We start from the raw sequence: 14,211 nt of genomic DNA, 5'->3' as shown, positions 1-14,211 counted from the left end.
AATTGCATTTTCTTACATTTAAACCCAGTTAGGGAAACCCTGGTGTCATGTAATGTTTAATGCATTTTATTATACCTTGATAGCAAAAGATGTAATATATTTTCTATTTCTTTACTTTTTTTTTTAATTTTTTGCCATTCTGACTTTTGTGGTTTATTTCGATATCTAACACATTAGACTTGTGTATTCCCCCAAGATGTTTTCTAACCACACCAGAAGAAAGAATGTAGATATTATACCCCAAGGAGACATGCCACACCTATTAGTGTGACAAAGGGTTTGCGATGGGGACATATGACATGTTTAAATATATAGACTTTAATAAAAACGGCCATAAAAGCAGCACAGCCTTCAGTAAATGTGTGTCCTTGAAATTCAAGAGGTACTGTATCCCAATAATGGCCCCTTGTTTCCAGACAGGTCTGTTCATTAGTAATTGAACTCTGCCTGCATTCTCCATACCTCAGCAAAAAATGCACACACCAAGAGCCCATGACTCCTGAGATACTGAAGCTTGTTAAATTTTCTTAAGCTACACTTCAGGAAGAAGCAAATGAAGAAAATGTATCATGTTAATTCTAATTTTATCTTACATCATATAACTGGGGATAGGAAACAGAATGCAAAAAATCATGTTTGGATCTACAATAATAAAAAAAAAAAAATCACTTTATACCCAGAATACGTATGACACATCATTCTTTAATATAATTTAAAGGCAGCAGTTGAAGCATTTTGTACAACATCAGTGCAAAACATAACAAAAAAAAATAACTTGGAAATAAATGACAAAAATCATCTGGTAGAACTCGTAGAACTATAGAAAGCAAAAAAGTTACTGTATTGCAACATATACAAATTAAATAATATACACGGTCCATGCATTTATGCACAGCCTCCATAGCTAAATTCACAAGTGTGTATGTGGGAGAGAATGTAAGTGTGTGTGTGTGTGTGTGTGTAGAGAGTGTGGCTCAAGCCATCAGTGCATCACAGTCCAGGTTTGGAGTTGATGTCCAACTTTCATGAATGACAGCAGTTCTTCAGCCCGATTTGAAGAGCAGAATGGCCACTTGACCCAGGTAGAAGTAGATGAAATGCTTAGTTTCGTGTGTCACATAACTGCCAAAGTTCCGTCCCACAATACAATGCCATGTCGGATTATACTTCTTATCAAACTCCTGTTAAAAAGCAAGAAGAGTCATTTATACTTTACTAGAAGCAACAGTATTCTAGAAGGCCTGGCCTACAACAACAGTGTACAAGTCCATATTAATGCATCTACATATTTTATGATGTGTATATTGCAAATGCACTAAAATAATAACAATGTTAATACTTCATTAAATAGTAATGTTACATAATACATTTGGGCGGTGGGTGGGTGGCTGGGGGTTAACGAAACATTTGGCTGAACGTTAGTTACAAATTATTGAAGTGTATTACAAATTCAAATGTTAATCTATTTTTTTTTTTTATTCCACAAAAAATCTTTAGCAATAGTTCATCCAAAAATGAAAATTGGTGAAACTGTACTCACTTTTAGGCCAACCAAGATGTAGATGAGCTTTTTACTTCATTGATACAGATTTGGACAAATTTAGCATTACATCACTTGCTCACCATAGGATCCTCTGCAATGAATGGGTGCCGTCAGAATGAGAGCCAACCAGTTGATAAAAACATCCCAATAATCCACACCACGCCAGATCCATTAATGTCATGTCAAGTGAAATGCTGCAGCTTTCTAAGAAACAAATGCATCAAGGGGTTTTCATTTTAAAACCCCACTTCTGTCCAATTTACAAATCAATAATGCTTCCTCCAGTAGAAAAAGTTGATTTCACAATGTTGTGTATATTTATCTCCTAAATCAGATGAGATGACTTTTCACAGGAGAAAGCGATATTATGGATAAAGGACTCATATTTAGCCAGAAGTTAATAATGGGTTTATTACAAGCTTTACGCTTCACATGTCATTAATTGATGGACTGGAGTTGTGTAGATTATGGTAATGTTTTTATCAGCTCTCATTCTGACGGCACCCACTAAATGGGGAGTGATGTAATGCTCCAAATCTGTTCCCATGAGGAGACAAACTAAAACTGGCCTGAGGGCGAGTACAGTTTCAGCAAATGTTCATTTTTGGGAGAACTATTTATTCTGTGTCACTGAATCTTTCTAAGAATCAAGATAAAACAGGAAATAATGTCTTGACTAAACTACTGTTGAAGTCTGTAGAGGAGTCAATCAGAAATAGTGTGTGGATGCGTGACCTTTTTGATATATGCAGCAATGTCCTTCTCAATGTTGTACTTCTCCATGGCCTGTGTGGCACAATCCACGGCATCCTGCTGCATGTCCTCCGACATATCAGCGTTCTTTATCACTGCCTTCCTGTCAGTCATGATGGCTGTGAACATGAAGAAAGAGAAAAGGCAAAGGGGATTCACTGACTGTCTGGAATACAGTCATAAGAACAATGAAGAACCTAGATCATGAAAATTCATTAGCTATTTAAAGCTTTCTTGTTTAGTAGTGCCACCATCAAAAACAATTACAAATAAAACACTTTCCCGAACACTCCTTCCAACTGGACTGACATTGAGCCAATGCTGCCGTTTCGGGATGTGAAAAAACTCAATTTAACCCATTAATGGCTTATAGTTGATTCTGCGTATTAAGTTGTGATTGGAAAAAGTAATTAACATAAAAAAACCTCCTTTCACCTTTCAAATTATGAAAAGATAAAAAAAAACGTTTAAGTTAGCAGTGACAACCTGGATCATGTTTAGACACACTGAATAATCCTCAAAAATAAAATGTCTCAAAGCTAATAACATTCTGTAAACACTTATCTTCTTCTTGCAACCTCAAGAGCCCTGTTGCTTTATTCTTGGCCAATACTAATCTAAAATATTCACACACACACAGTCAACACTAACAAATAAATAAAACTAGGGTCTGACTCTCTACAAGCGCTTGTCAGTTCATTTAATGGCAAATTCGGATGTAAATGTTCCGCTCTGGGACCTGTCTGAGTTTACGGAGTCATCTACCTTTCCAATCAGCTTATTAAGGAACTAGTGCATCTATTAAAAAGGAAACGTGCAGTCATGATTTGACAAAAAGGAGGCCACCTCAATCAGCTCCCTCTGCACAAGACTCCAGTGATGGGCCCAGGAGAGGGAGAAGGTTGATGAAATCCATTCAGTGAGGAGGACGTATGAGAAAAGCACAGAAATCACAGCTTTATCCAGCTCGGTTTCCTGACATGAAACTAAACCAAGGCCAACTGCATATACAACAGAGAGGTCATCTACATCGGAGACGTTTCGAATCATTTGCATTCAGTAAACTGACATTTGGAATAAGAGATTGACCGATATTGTTTGTATGACTCATAACTTGAGGTTATTCTGAAGCTGAAGTGTGTTATTTTCGCCTATCCTCGCTTAGTATGCAAACAGCACTAAAACCACTTGTAGTTTAATTTCCCTGAACAGTTTAACTATCAAAACATCCCAGCAGAGCAAAACTGGTTCAACCAATCACATAAGCTTGGGGCGGGTCGATTTGTTATCCTGGCCAATAGCACATTTCATTTGCTTGATTTCAGCTTTTTAAATAAAAATAAATAACTAAGATAATAACAATTCATATTTAAGTAATAATTAAATATATGTACAATAATTATCATAGCAGATAAATTTTTTATCTGAAGTGTGGGTTTTTAAATATTCTCCTGCCCCTGCTTAGCATGCAAATAAAACTAAAAGCCATTTTTAGGTTGGATTTCCATGAAATTTTTAAACAATGTGGCACTACGTAAAAACATCCCAACAGAACAAAACTGGACTCAACCATTAACAAATTTAGGGCGATTTGATTGACAATTTGTTTGACTGGCCAATGGCACATGGAGGTGTGTTTGATTATTATTATTATTATTATTTTTGGACAAAATAATGGGAAATAAATCTATTTATAGCACTGTCAAGCGATTAATCATAAATTAATCACATCCACGTCCTTTGTTTACACAAGTATTTAGGCTACTGTGTATATTCATGTATAGGAAAATACACATGTATTCATGTATATATTTTAGTGCTGTCAAATGATTAAATAAAATTAACTAGCTAGTTTTTAAATATACTTTTATATTGCAATGATTTCACATTCAATCTTCAAATTAATGTTCAAACAAAGACTTTTTGTATTTGTTTAATTATATATATATATTTTTTTTCAATGTTAACATTTATTTTTTAAAGTCTAATAACTTAACTTCGGCAACAATATTTTGCAACTTATATAGCATATCTAATAACTGAAATAGAAAAGTGTGAATATCTGCAATAATAATGGGCAAACCGATTATAGGACTATAAAAGGATGAAGGTCTGAAGCAGTTGCGCAAGAAACAAGTTGCAAGAGTTCAGAATTAAATTTAATTGGACAGAATTAAAGTTAGAGTAAATTATGCTGCAAAGCACAATTAATAATTAATACATCACAGGTGTCTGCCTTTGATAAGGTCACGGAAAGGGAATCACTCAGAGCTAATATAACTATATGTTGCAAGCTGTGGCTGTTTTTACAATTCAAATTGAAGAAACTTTCACCCAAGTGCTATCTTGTCATCAACATACAGCCTTTGGCTGGACTCTGGTGTCCCCAGATGTGTGCATTAAAGCCATACGGCGCTGATGTCCTCAGCATCTGCTCTAAATGCTCTCTCATGATTGGCAGAATTACGTTACGTAACATTTTTCTCCAGACGCCGAGGAGCTCTAATTTGTATTTCACGCCGCCGCCCTTATTATTCTCTACAAATTTACAAAGCATATTTCTTCTAAAAAACATCGGAACACCGAAACCAGTAATAATAATTATTTCAATAAAATTGCTGCAAGGCTCAGGTAGCGGCGAGTGCTGCGTCCATGATGCTTCATTTGAATAGAGTACTTAATTACTAAACTTCCCCAAATGCATAACGTACATGTTTTTAATACATTCATTTTCTCGGGAGCTACATGGTCAACACGTCGGATGCATGCATAGTAAATAAATGCACATTGCTCACCCTCTTATGATGCTTTTACTCTGGAATACTGTTTAACGCAGGCTGTTTTGAGCCGCTGTGTTCACGCTTGACTTCTCTAACCACTCTTTCAGTCGTAACTCGACCCATGCGGCTGAGCTCGTAACTCATACCCAACTTCGCGTCACGAAACCCGCCCACCGCACTGCACCGGCTCCCTGATTGGTTCACGCAGAGCCTCTCCCCGCGTGTTACGGGCAGTTTCCAGTAGCTTCTCACTCCCCGCATTTTATTTCATCCCACAATGCACCAGGGCCCGCCTGGACTCAGAATCCCACATCCTCGTCGGGCCAGAGGTATTGAGGAATTACTAGAATTGTTTACCAAAATATATGACGGTCCAAGTTTATATGTAACTGTTGGTTACTAAAAATTATAACTAACTTATATATTGTGTTTACCAGAAGTTCTCAACCTTTTTTACGCCATCGCCCCCCACCCATTGTCCTGGTCTCTTACCTACCCCCATTAAATTAAATGTAGTCTAATCGTCTAATTGCTAATTATTAAAGTTGATTGTTATTTTATATCTGTAATGAGGACTACTATTATTTTTACCGTAAGCTCACATTCAAATGTTCGGGTTTATTGAGATTTTAATGAAAGACAGTAAGTTTCTTTCATTTAGAGTTTTCAGTAATTTGTCGATGTTGAGGTTTCTTTCACACTGTATCTGATTATGTGTGACTCTGAGCCTGTTGCCCCAAAGGTTAAAGAGACAAATTCCTGTTTAGAATATGTCCACAGGAATATATATATATATATATATATATATATATATATATATATATATATATATATATATATATATATATATATATATATATATACCCTTTTATATGTGTGTGTGTATTGAAGAATAGAAATATATATTGAATTCAGTGTTTTATGACTCATTTACACGTGACATGTAATTAGAAGAAATATAAATCATCCTTTACTATATTTCTTAGATTTTGTGAGAATATTCCAAAATATGGTTGCAAATACTTGATATGGGAAACTTATGCTCCTCATCAAAATAGTTACTATTTCAGTGTTGTCCTGTTTAATATATTTGTTTTAGTCATGAGTCCATACATTTCAAATCATCCTTTATTTTTTTGTATGTCAGTGTTGTAACGTTACGTTACATGTGCATAAAAATTCTAGCCAACTATTTGTTTTGACGGTAAGCTCGACAGCTGCGCTACAGAAAGTAAACACTGCAAACACTGAAGTAAGGAGTAGTGGAAATGACACATCGTCTAGTCTAGTAGCATTGGTGTAAACTGGAGCAATTTTTGAAGGGGACACAAATAATCCAGCTAAATTTGTACTTGTTAGGATATGTGTAAACAGAGGAAAGCCTTAGTGCAGCATGAAGACCGTGTCAAATTAGACAATGTCAAGCTGTTGTGGTCGCCCCGTTACAGCTCTCGAGTCCGTTGCTGGCATTACTATCCGGGTCATCATTTTCTTTTTCAAGTTTCACATTATATATCTTTGGAAAAATCTCACCTCAACCACACGATCCCCAAGAACACCTCAGCGTTAAGCATGATTTATTATTTCACATACTTACTTACAGCTATATGTAAAGACAAATGTCAAAAATGTGTTGCTTTGTGTGCCAAACTACGTTAAAGAATTGACAACATAATAATGTTACAAAAGAATAAATCACAATCACCTCAGTCATTTCATACACTTCATATATATTTGGATGCTTCAGAGTGCAAGTTAAATTATGATTTCTATAAAAATGAAACAAAGAAAACAATATTTTACTTGAAAATTCAATCTTTATTTAAACAAGGGGAAAAGACAGAAAAATCAACACACTACAGTCTAGAAATATAAAGTAGCCAATTATGGGGGGAAAGAAACACCACTGCCAACACAGCAAATGTTATTTGAAAGGTAATTTTTGAATCCCTAAATAAACTACAACATCCCCCTGAAAATTTGCCTATTATCCCACCCTTCCCTCGAATTCGCCCCTATTTACCATGCTCCTTATGCTGATTCCATCCAAAGCAACTGATCCAGCCTTCTGGTTCCTTGCTCTGCTTCTTTTTATACCAAAAAAGTAATCTCACAAAAACAAAAAAAGCACCTGGATCCCTTCTGCGCGCATCAATGGGGCTCCACGAAAAAAAAAAAAAAATGAATTTGATTTTAGAAAAGCCAATTACGATGTCAAGTATCCTTTAATTGTGGTTTTGGGGGGATGCGGGGCTGGGATCCTCTCCAATGGTTCCCGTTCCCGGTAAATTGATCCCGCTCCATGTATGTATCCATCCTTATCCTAATCCTAATCCTGATCCTGATCCTGAACTGATCCAATGATCCGGCTCCAAGGATCGGGACACAGTGAGCCCCTCCTCCAATCCAAACCTTTGAATACCAGCAAAATCAAAGAGAGGGAGGTAACAAGTTAGATTCAAAGCTAAATAAAAGCTTTTATCATTGAAAGCTTCTATAAATTGATCATAGGAGCGGTATTTTTCTTTCTTTTTTTTCTAAATGACAAAAAGGATACCAGACTGATACGCTCTCAAAGAAATTTAGAACACCACCTAAACACATTAAATTGTGCTTAATGGAAAAACAAGAAAAATAAGCTATGAAAAAAAAGTCTTCCTCTCGACAAATACATAATTTACATGAGAACAACTGCACATGGCAAGCCTTTATCTTGTCTAATGAAAAATCTATGTGAGTGGCCAAATCCCAGAATATTTTGGACAACAGGCAAAAATGTTTTTGTATTTAAAAATTACCACCCCCCAAAAAAAACAAAAAACCAAGCTGTCTTAATGTATGCACAAGCATCACAACATCCAGACAGTACACATGCATGCTTAGCAGCAATGACCAGTGAGAAAAGGTAAATTAAACGGGGAAGGGGAGTGTTGTGAAGGGAGGAAGAATGGCAAAGCAAACTAATGTGTTACTGAACTAAGAAAATCCAGAGTACTGGAAGTCTGTAGAAAAACAACAACTGCCTTTTTGAAGGTGACTAAAGCCATTTACTGTCATACCATTGCCTCCTTAAATGAAATGCCTGCTCCTCCTCCTCCAAATATCCTAATATGAATGAACTGTGCTTCAAAATCCTTTATTCCAAAGCTTTGTTTAATCCTGCTCTTCTGTTGTCTATAGAAAGACATGAAAAGGTAAAAGTAGAACAGTTTTTCAACAAAAAAATTATCCCACCCCAGAAAAAGCCGGTAAAGAAGCATCATCAAAAAAATAAAAAAGTAGCAAATTAATTAGTCACACATACAACTATTTAAAGCATTTCAACATGTCCCTTGTGTCAAATATAGTACAAGGGATGAGTATGAAGATCCAGTTAAAATGGGGATGCAAGACAAAGACACAACAGGGTGATGGGATAGGAGACAACAAACAAAGAATTGATGAGAAAAAAAAAAGTAGAGAAAGGATAACATCTACTTAGCTACACGTTGCTGTCATTAGCAGAATGACAGTCAAAAAAAATTAAAATAAAAACTAACGAACCAAAAATGAGAGAAAGCAAACTGGAGAAAGTGGAGAGACGAAACAAGTCAAGAGAACAATGAAGTACAACAGTGGGTCCAATAGAGGGCGACACAGGGTGTATATGATTGTGGCCAGCCAACTAGCTGGGATGTGGGTGTTTAGGTGCGGGAACGGGATCGGCTGTGGCGGGGCGAGTAATTTGGGGATCCTCGATTGCGTCGTGGAGAGTAGCTGCGACTGCGGCTGATGCTCCGGCTGCGACTCCTGCTGTGGCTCCGAGAGCGCGAGCGCCCATAACTGGGGCTGCGCGGGCCATCCACCTTTACACGAACGTAGGCCGTCTCCCCCTGAGGAACATAATGAGACACTTTCTAACGAAGAACTACCAGATCTTAGGTTACTCATAAATAATGACTCACTTGGCGAATCTAAAACGGATCTTTTCGGATTTTTGTTTTTAAGACTTGGCGCTATACCAAATTACACATTCTTCCAGATGTGGCCCGCTGATAAAATCACTTACATTCAAAAGAGCCATTCCATGGATCCTCCTAGTCCATGTGGCTTCATCATGGGTCTCTGACATCAAGCTTACCTTGACATTTCCAAATCCTTAAGCTATGCCCTGTCCTGTCCAATGGCGGTCTATGTTTACAAACTCACACCTACCTCATGTGACCGGAACTTAGTGTTATCCAGCTTTCGAACGGCGTAGGTCATGTCTTCTTTGCGCACAAACTCCACAACGCCGGTGCCATCTCGGAAAACGTCAGCATAACATACATCACCTGCTTCACGCATGTGATCCTTAAGGTCCTGCCAGCTGCCACTAGGAGGAAGTCCTGGACAAAAAGAATATCACAACCATTACATAAGCAGATCCCTCTTTTTTACGAACAGCACCATTTCGAGATTGGAGTAAGACAGGATATTCTGGTTTTGTGGGTACTTTCGCCAAAAACTATGGGAACTTTGAAAGAGCTCTTGTGGTGCAAATTCCTTTTCGGTTATCACACTATTTAAAGATTATAAACAAATTGATAACAGTTTCTAAAATTAAATGAATATTTATTTTCCACCATATTTACTAAAATACTTAAAAATAATTTGAAAATGAATAATTTTTTAATATTTGAAATGTAATACATTTGTAAAATAAACCATACTTATAATTTAGATAGCAAAATTGCAATTCTGCGAATAAAAAAAAAGATGAAAAACACAAATAATGTAAACAATGCATAATCTGGTTAATCAGTGCGCACATTTTCTCAAATAAAAATCCAGGTAACGGTAATCTCGCATACAGTACACAGTGAATATCACATAGCTGCAAAGGGTTCTCAGTTTCATCAAAATAAAAGTCTGACACTTAGCAGCCAAACAGAAAAAGGTGGAGGATTTTAGGTGGACACTAAAGAATACTAAAGGCTGGACTACACTATACGACTTTTAAGATCAGAACTAATTTTTAAATACCACATCATGCACTTTTTCTTTTTTTTTCATAATTGCTCTAGTAAAAAACTGGACTAAAAGATCACACTATCTGAATTTAAAGGGGAAAAAACACACAGCTTTGTGTAGCAATCATCTGCAAGCTGTGACATTCATTTTTAAAGAGCCATGACAAATGAAAATATGTACTAAAATTGGCTTAAAATATAAAACCTGTTGTCCTTCAATTTAACAGAATCAGTCTGAAGCTTGAAAAAAAATGTCTGGAGTCTGTGCCCATCCATACACTATTATGTGGGAAAGGACCCCGATATTGTATGACAAAGATGTGTTAAACCATGTCTTTCCACTCACCTGACACTATGACCCTGTACTCTGAACGCCTGGATGGAGGGCCATATCTGCCTCTGGGAGCTCCAGCTCCTCCACCACCGCCTCCACCTCTTCCACCTCCCCTGCCACTCCTGGGGAACTCCACACGAAGACGGTAGCCATCATAGTCATAGCCATCTCGTCCATGAACAGCATCCTCTGCATCTCTGTAGACAGAAAGTTAATGAGTACACAGAAGTGATGCACTTATAATCCTCAAGGTTACGCGCAAGGACGCTGGCGCATGCGCAGAATGTTTTTACTCAATCCACCATTTACAGATTTAGAACATTTCATTAAAACACACTTCACAATTAGGATACTTCTGTATACTTCTCAGAATTTTAGTTTAGCTGATATAACGTTATATAAATTACCAAAACTTCCCTACTTCAGTGTTATAAAAGAATCTTACGTAAGTTGACGGATTTGCGCGCCTCATATGGGCACTTAATTTAGAAGACTAGTATTTGCGTATAAAACAGGTATTTATATAAGTTAAAGAGTTAACATCGTCTTGCTGACTATGCATTTATCAACACCTAACGTTACACACTAGGCTGGGTTTGTTAGATTTGCTTGTCTTGTTCACCTCGGGTCCTCGAATTCCACGAACGCAAACGGCGGACCTCCTCTTCTGTTTTTAAGGTCGATATCCCGAATGGCTCCGTATTTATAAAACACATCCTCTACGTCCTTGGTGCGAATATCAGGGGGTAAGTTACCAACGTAAATCCGACAGTCATTGTTCCCTGAAGGCCCTCGAATCACACCGCCAGACATTTTCAACCAGAAGTTACACAAACGACGTTGAGAATTTTAATCGAGAACCGTTAATCGTCAGGGGATATGAAAGAAATTCGTCAGCACTGCGTTCACCGATCTATGCTACAGGTTATATTCAGCGTTTATCTCGTTTATCTACCAAAGAAACCCAATACGTCTCTCTCAATATGGCGCCGTCACATTCTCCCTCAACAACACACGCTCGTGACGCTCCGCGGAAGGATGACGTAGCGCTTGGTAGTACTGCGGCAGCATTCACGAGTTCCATGTCATTTTTATTTTGTATTAAAATATGTTCTGACCTGCATTTGACCGACATCACTATTGGTATATCAGCATCAATACACACCATTCAACATGATCTTAAGGTGGCGTAATACGTAAAGTTGTTGAAAACCTTTTTCTTCGTATTTTAAGCAGGATATGAGGGATTTTAAGTCTCAGTTTTACACTTTTATTCTGAAATAGTCTCTCTTTAAAATTAATGAAGGTTCATTAAACTGTCTTAGTGCATAACTGTCATATTATCGTCCATCACACTAATTTAAAATGATGAAAATGATGACATCGTGTAACATAAGCCTTTCAAAAACGCCTTTAGTCATTTGGTGCGATTTTAATGAATTTTTAACTAGAAAATTTTTTAACTAGAATGCAGTATCTAACTAAATATATACAGTAGTACAGTCGGCTACTATATTATTTTGTACAATAACAAATAATTTTTTTAGATATTATCATGGGAATATTCCGGAAAATATTAAAAACAGGGAAAGTTTGTAAAGTTAACACATCAAACCAAACATTCTGAGAAATTATAGAAAATGTCTTTAAACATAAGATAATGTTTTTTAATTTTAATTTTTATTATCTTGCATGTTATTTTTGTAACAACTATGAAGGCCTTGAAAACAAACCACAATATGCCCTAACAAACCCTTATGAAACTGAGATCATTACCCAGTGTTACAGTGTCTTAACAAGAAGAGATGCAATGCACTGGATGTGGACAAAGACAGAAACCAAATTACACATTGCATTCAGACAGAATTAATCATTTCACTTATTCATTGTTCAGTACAGCTGTCTTTGTAAATTTAAGCTTAACATAACATTCATATCAGCTGTTTTTCTTCTGATGACAGACTAATAAATAAATCAACTTTAAATGTACACCACACACACACATCTTTTAATGGATCAGTGTGTTTCTGAACATGCTACACAATTGTTCCTGTGGCTCAGTGGAAGACCATTGTGTTAGCAGCGCAAAAGGTCATGGGAACACATACTGGTAACAAAAATGCATAGACTGAATGCACTGTACATTACTTTGGATAAAAGCATCTGATAAATGCATACATTTAAGTGCAGCCATTAGTATGCATCAAACAAGTCACTTTTGGCTTGTTTATCTGCTAGCCTTTGCTTAGCTACACTCACAATTTTCAGCATTGAGAGCACAACAGGTACACACATGGCCATGGGAAAGAAAAGAGGAATGTAGATGGCGAATTTCTGATCGTCTGGAAAATAAAAAAAAGATGCAAAAGAGAGTGATCAAAAGAGTCCCCTATATGAAGCCATAAATAGCCTCCTGGCTATACTGGAGCACAAAAGCCAAGTTCCCAGCCTCCCACTCAGCGACAGCAGACTGGAGCTGCTCTCCCAGCATGAGCCTGAAACAGACCAAAGAAAGTGAAATGAAACACTTTCATCAGGGAAAACAGGCATTTTTATTTAAATGTATTAAAGTGAAATCTTCAAGTAAGTGTGCTAAGAACACACCCATCACTTTAACCATTTTAATGTTAACATTCTCAAGAATGGCAAATTATTCTATACAAGATACTTGCATTTGAAAGTTGATGAATGCAATCCAAAAACTGTGTGAAGAATATAAATATATAAAAAATAACAATTAAAAGGCTTACATCAATACAACAAATGTTATGAAATATTAAAATTCTGACTCCAAATGCTGACTGAATGAGACTTGCAGCTGTTGTAAAACATCCTCTTGCACCACTCCATGTTTCTTAATTTCTCTTATGTGTAAGAAAAAGCAGCTCTAATCTTTTGTTGCATAAACAGTACAGCATTTGATAACTTTGTAACCGTTGCAGGGTACAGAATATTCCTCCATCCCTGTGAGAAGTCACTACGATGTAATTGTTTTTAAGTACCTGAGAGTCCCCTGAAAAGTTGGCTATAGGAGCAAGTTTGTTCAATAAAGGCTGAATGTAGCTTTGAATGGCACCCTGGATATCCCAGTGAAGACTGGGCGACTTTGGGTCTGGGTTGAGCAAATGGAATGTGATCTCGTAGCCTAAGAAAATGTAAAAAAAATTAAATAAAGAAAATTTGAACAGTATGCTAATGAGAAAACAAGCCAAAATGAGGAAGAATACTCCCCAGGACTAGATTTGATGGCCCTCGTGCTGTCTGTCGTACTCTCCTTATTCACTTTGGTCATGTGGACAGTTGCTCAGAGCAGCTATCATATCTTAATGACGAAGGACATGATGTTTAAACAGCTGCTCCACTTCCATTTCCAGATTTGATACGTCTTCTTCAGACTCCATGAACTTCCAAAGGGAGGGGAACATAGAAGCGCAGTGCCCCGTTTCCCCACATATACTTTTACATCCTAAAAGTACTGTTTTTTTGGTTTTTTTTTTTACAACAATCAGGTACTATTTTCTCAAGCACATCTAATTGGTCTCACAACACAAACATTGGATTCGTGCTTCCATATTTTTTTTTTTACTTTATGGAACACCAGAGTTTACTTTATTTGTTAAATGTGTCTCTATTCATTTTAGAAACAGTTCAACAGATCCATTAAATCACGTTGGGGGACTCTTGAGGAAAGCACAAATGTAATGAATGTGTAAATGTGAAACCGTAAGATATGGCTCAAAATGTGTGTAGCAAGTGTATGAAATAATAATAATGAAATAATAAACCTGCATATTGATGACAAACAAAATC

The 14,211-nt window shown here is 36.8% G+C and overlaps 2 protein-coding genes across 3 annotated transcripts; both read right to left on the bottom strand.

Annotated features, from left to right (window-relative positions):
• Positions 1-682: 682 nt before the first annotated feature.
• Positions 683-5,237, bottom strand: LOC113070064 (dynein light chain 2, cytoplasmic). Its single transcript, XM_026243225.1, has 3 exons — positions 5,092-5,237; positions 2,279-2,415; positions 683-1,181 (listed from the first exon to the last, which is right to left on the bottom strand). The coding sequence occupies exons 2-3, from the start codon at positions 2,408-2,410 to the stop codon at positions 1,044-1,046; spliced, it is 270 nt and encodes an 89-aa protein (XP_026099010.1). The 5' UTR covers positions 2,411-2,415; positions 5,092-5,237; the 3' UTR covers positions 683-1,043.
• A 1,636-nt stretch (positions 5,238-6,873) lies between these two features.
• On the bottom strand, positions 6,874-11,433 carry LOC113070063 (serine/arginine-rich splicing factor 1B-like). Of its 2 annotated transcripts, XR_003279851.1 has the most exons (5): positions 11,024-11,433; positions 10,414-10,598; positions 9,271-9,443; positions 8,136-8,948; positions 6,874-7,488 (listed from the first exon to the last, which is right to left on the bottom strand). XR_003279851.1 is itself a non-coding variant. In XM_026243224.1 (4 exons), exons 1-4 carry the CDS (start codon positions 11,212-11,214, stop codon positions 8,760-8,762), a joined length of 738 nt encoding a protein of 245 aa, XP_026099009.1. In that variant the 5' UTR covers positions 11,215-11,433; the 3' UTR covers positions 6,874-8,759. The 2 variants fall into 2 exon arrangements, 1 of the variants encoding a protein (XP_026099009.1); XM_026243224.1 differs by having other exon boundaries at positions 6,874-8,948.
• Between the last annotated feature and the right edge of the window lie 2,778 nt (positions 11,434-14,211).

Source organism: Carassius auratus, unplaced genomic scaffold (assembly GCF_003368295.1).
Source record: "Carassius auratus strain Wakin unplaced genomic scaffold, ASM336829v1 scaf_tig00002951, whole genome shotgun sequence".
Classification (NCBI taxonomy): domain Eukaryota; kingdom Metazoa; phylum Chordata; class Actinopteri; order Cypriniformes; family Cyprinidae; genus Carassius; species Carassius auratus.
This window is presented reverse-complemented; position numbering and strand designations above follow the sequence as displayed.

Excerpts from the sequence above, each read along its gene's own strand:
- LOC113070064 (XM_026243225.1), bottom strand. The coding sequence starts at position 2,410 with ATGACTGACAGGAAGGCAGTGATAAAGAACGCTGATATGTCGGAGGAC. Across the intron at positions 1,182-2,278 it reads TTGCTGCATATATCAAAAAG|GAGTTTGATAAGAAGTATAA; the intron begins GTCACGCATCCA and ends GCTTTTTAACAG.
- LOC113070063 (XM_026243224.1), bottom strand. The coding sequence starts at position 11,214 with ATGTCTGGCGGTGTGATTCGAGGGCCTTCAGGGAACAATGACTGTCGG. Across the intron at positions 9,444-10,413 it reads GTACAGGGTCATAGTGTCAG|GACTTCCTCCTAGTGGCAGC; the intron begins GTGAGTGGAAAG and ends CTTTTTGTCCAG. Across the intron at positions 8,949-9,270 it reads CTAAGTTCCGGTCACATGAG|GGGGAGACGGCCTACGTTCG; the intron begins GTAGGTGTGAGT and ends TATGTTCCTCAG.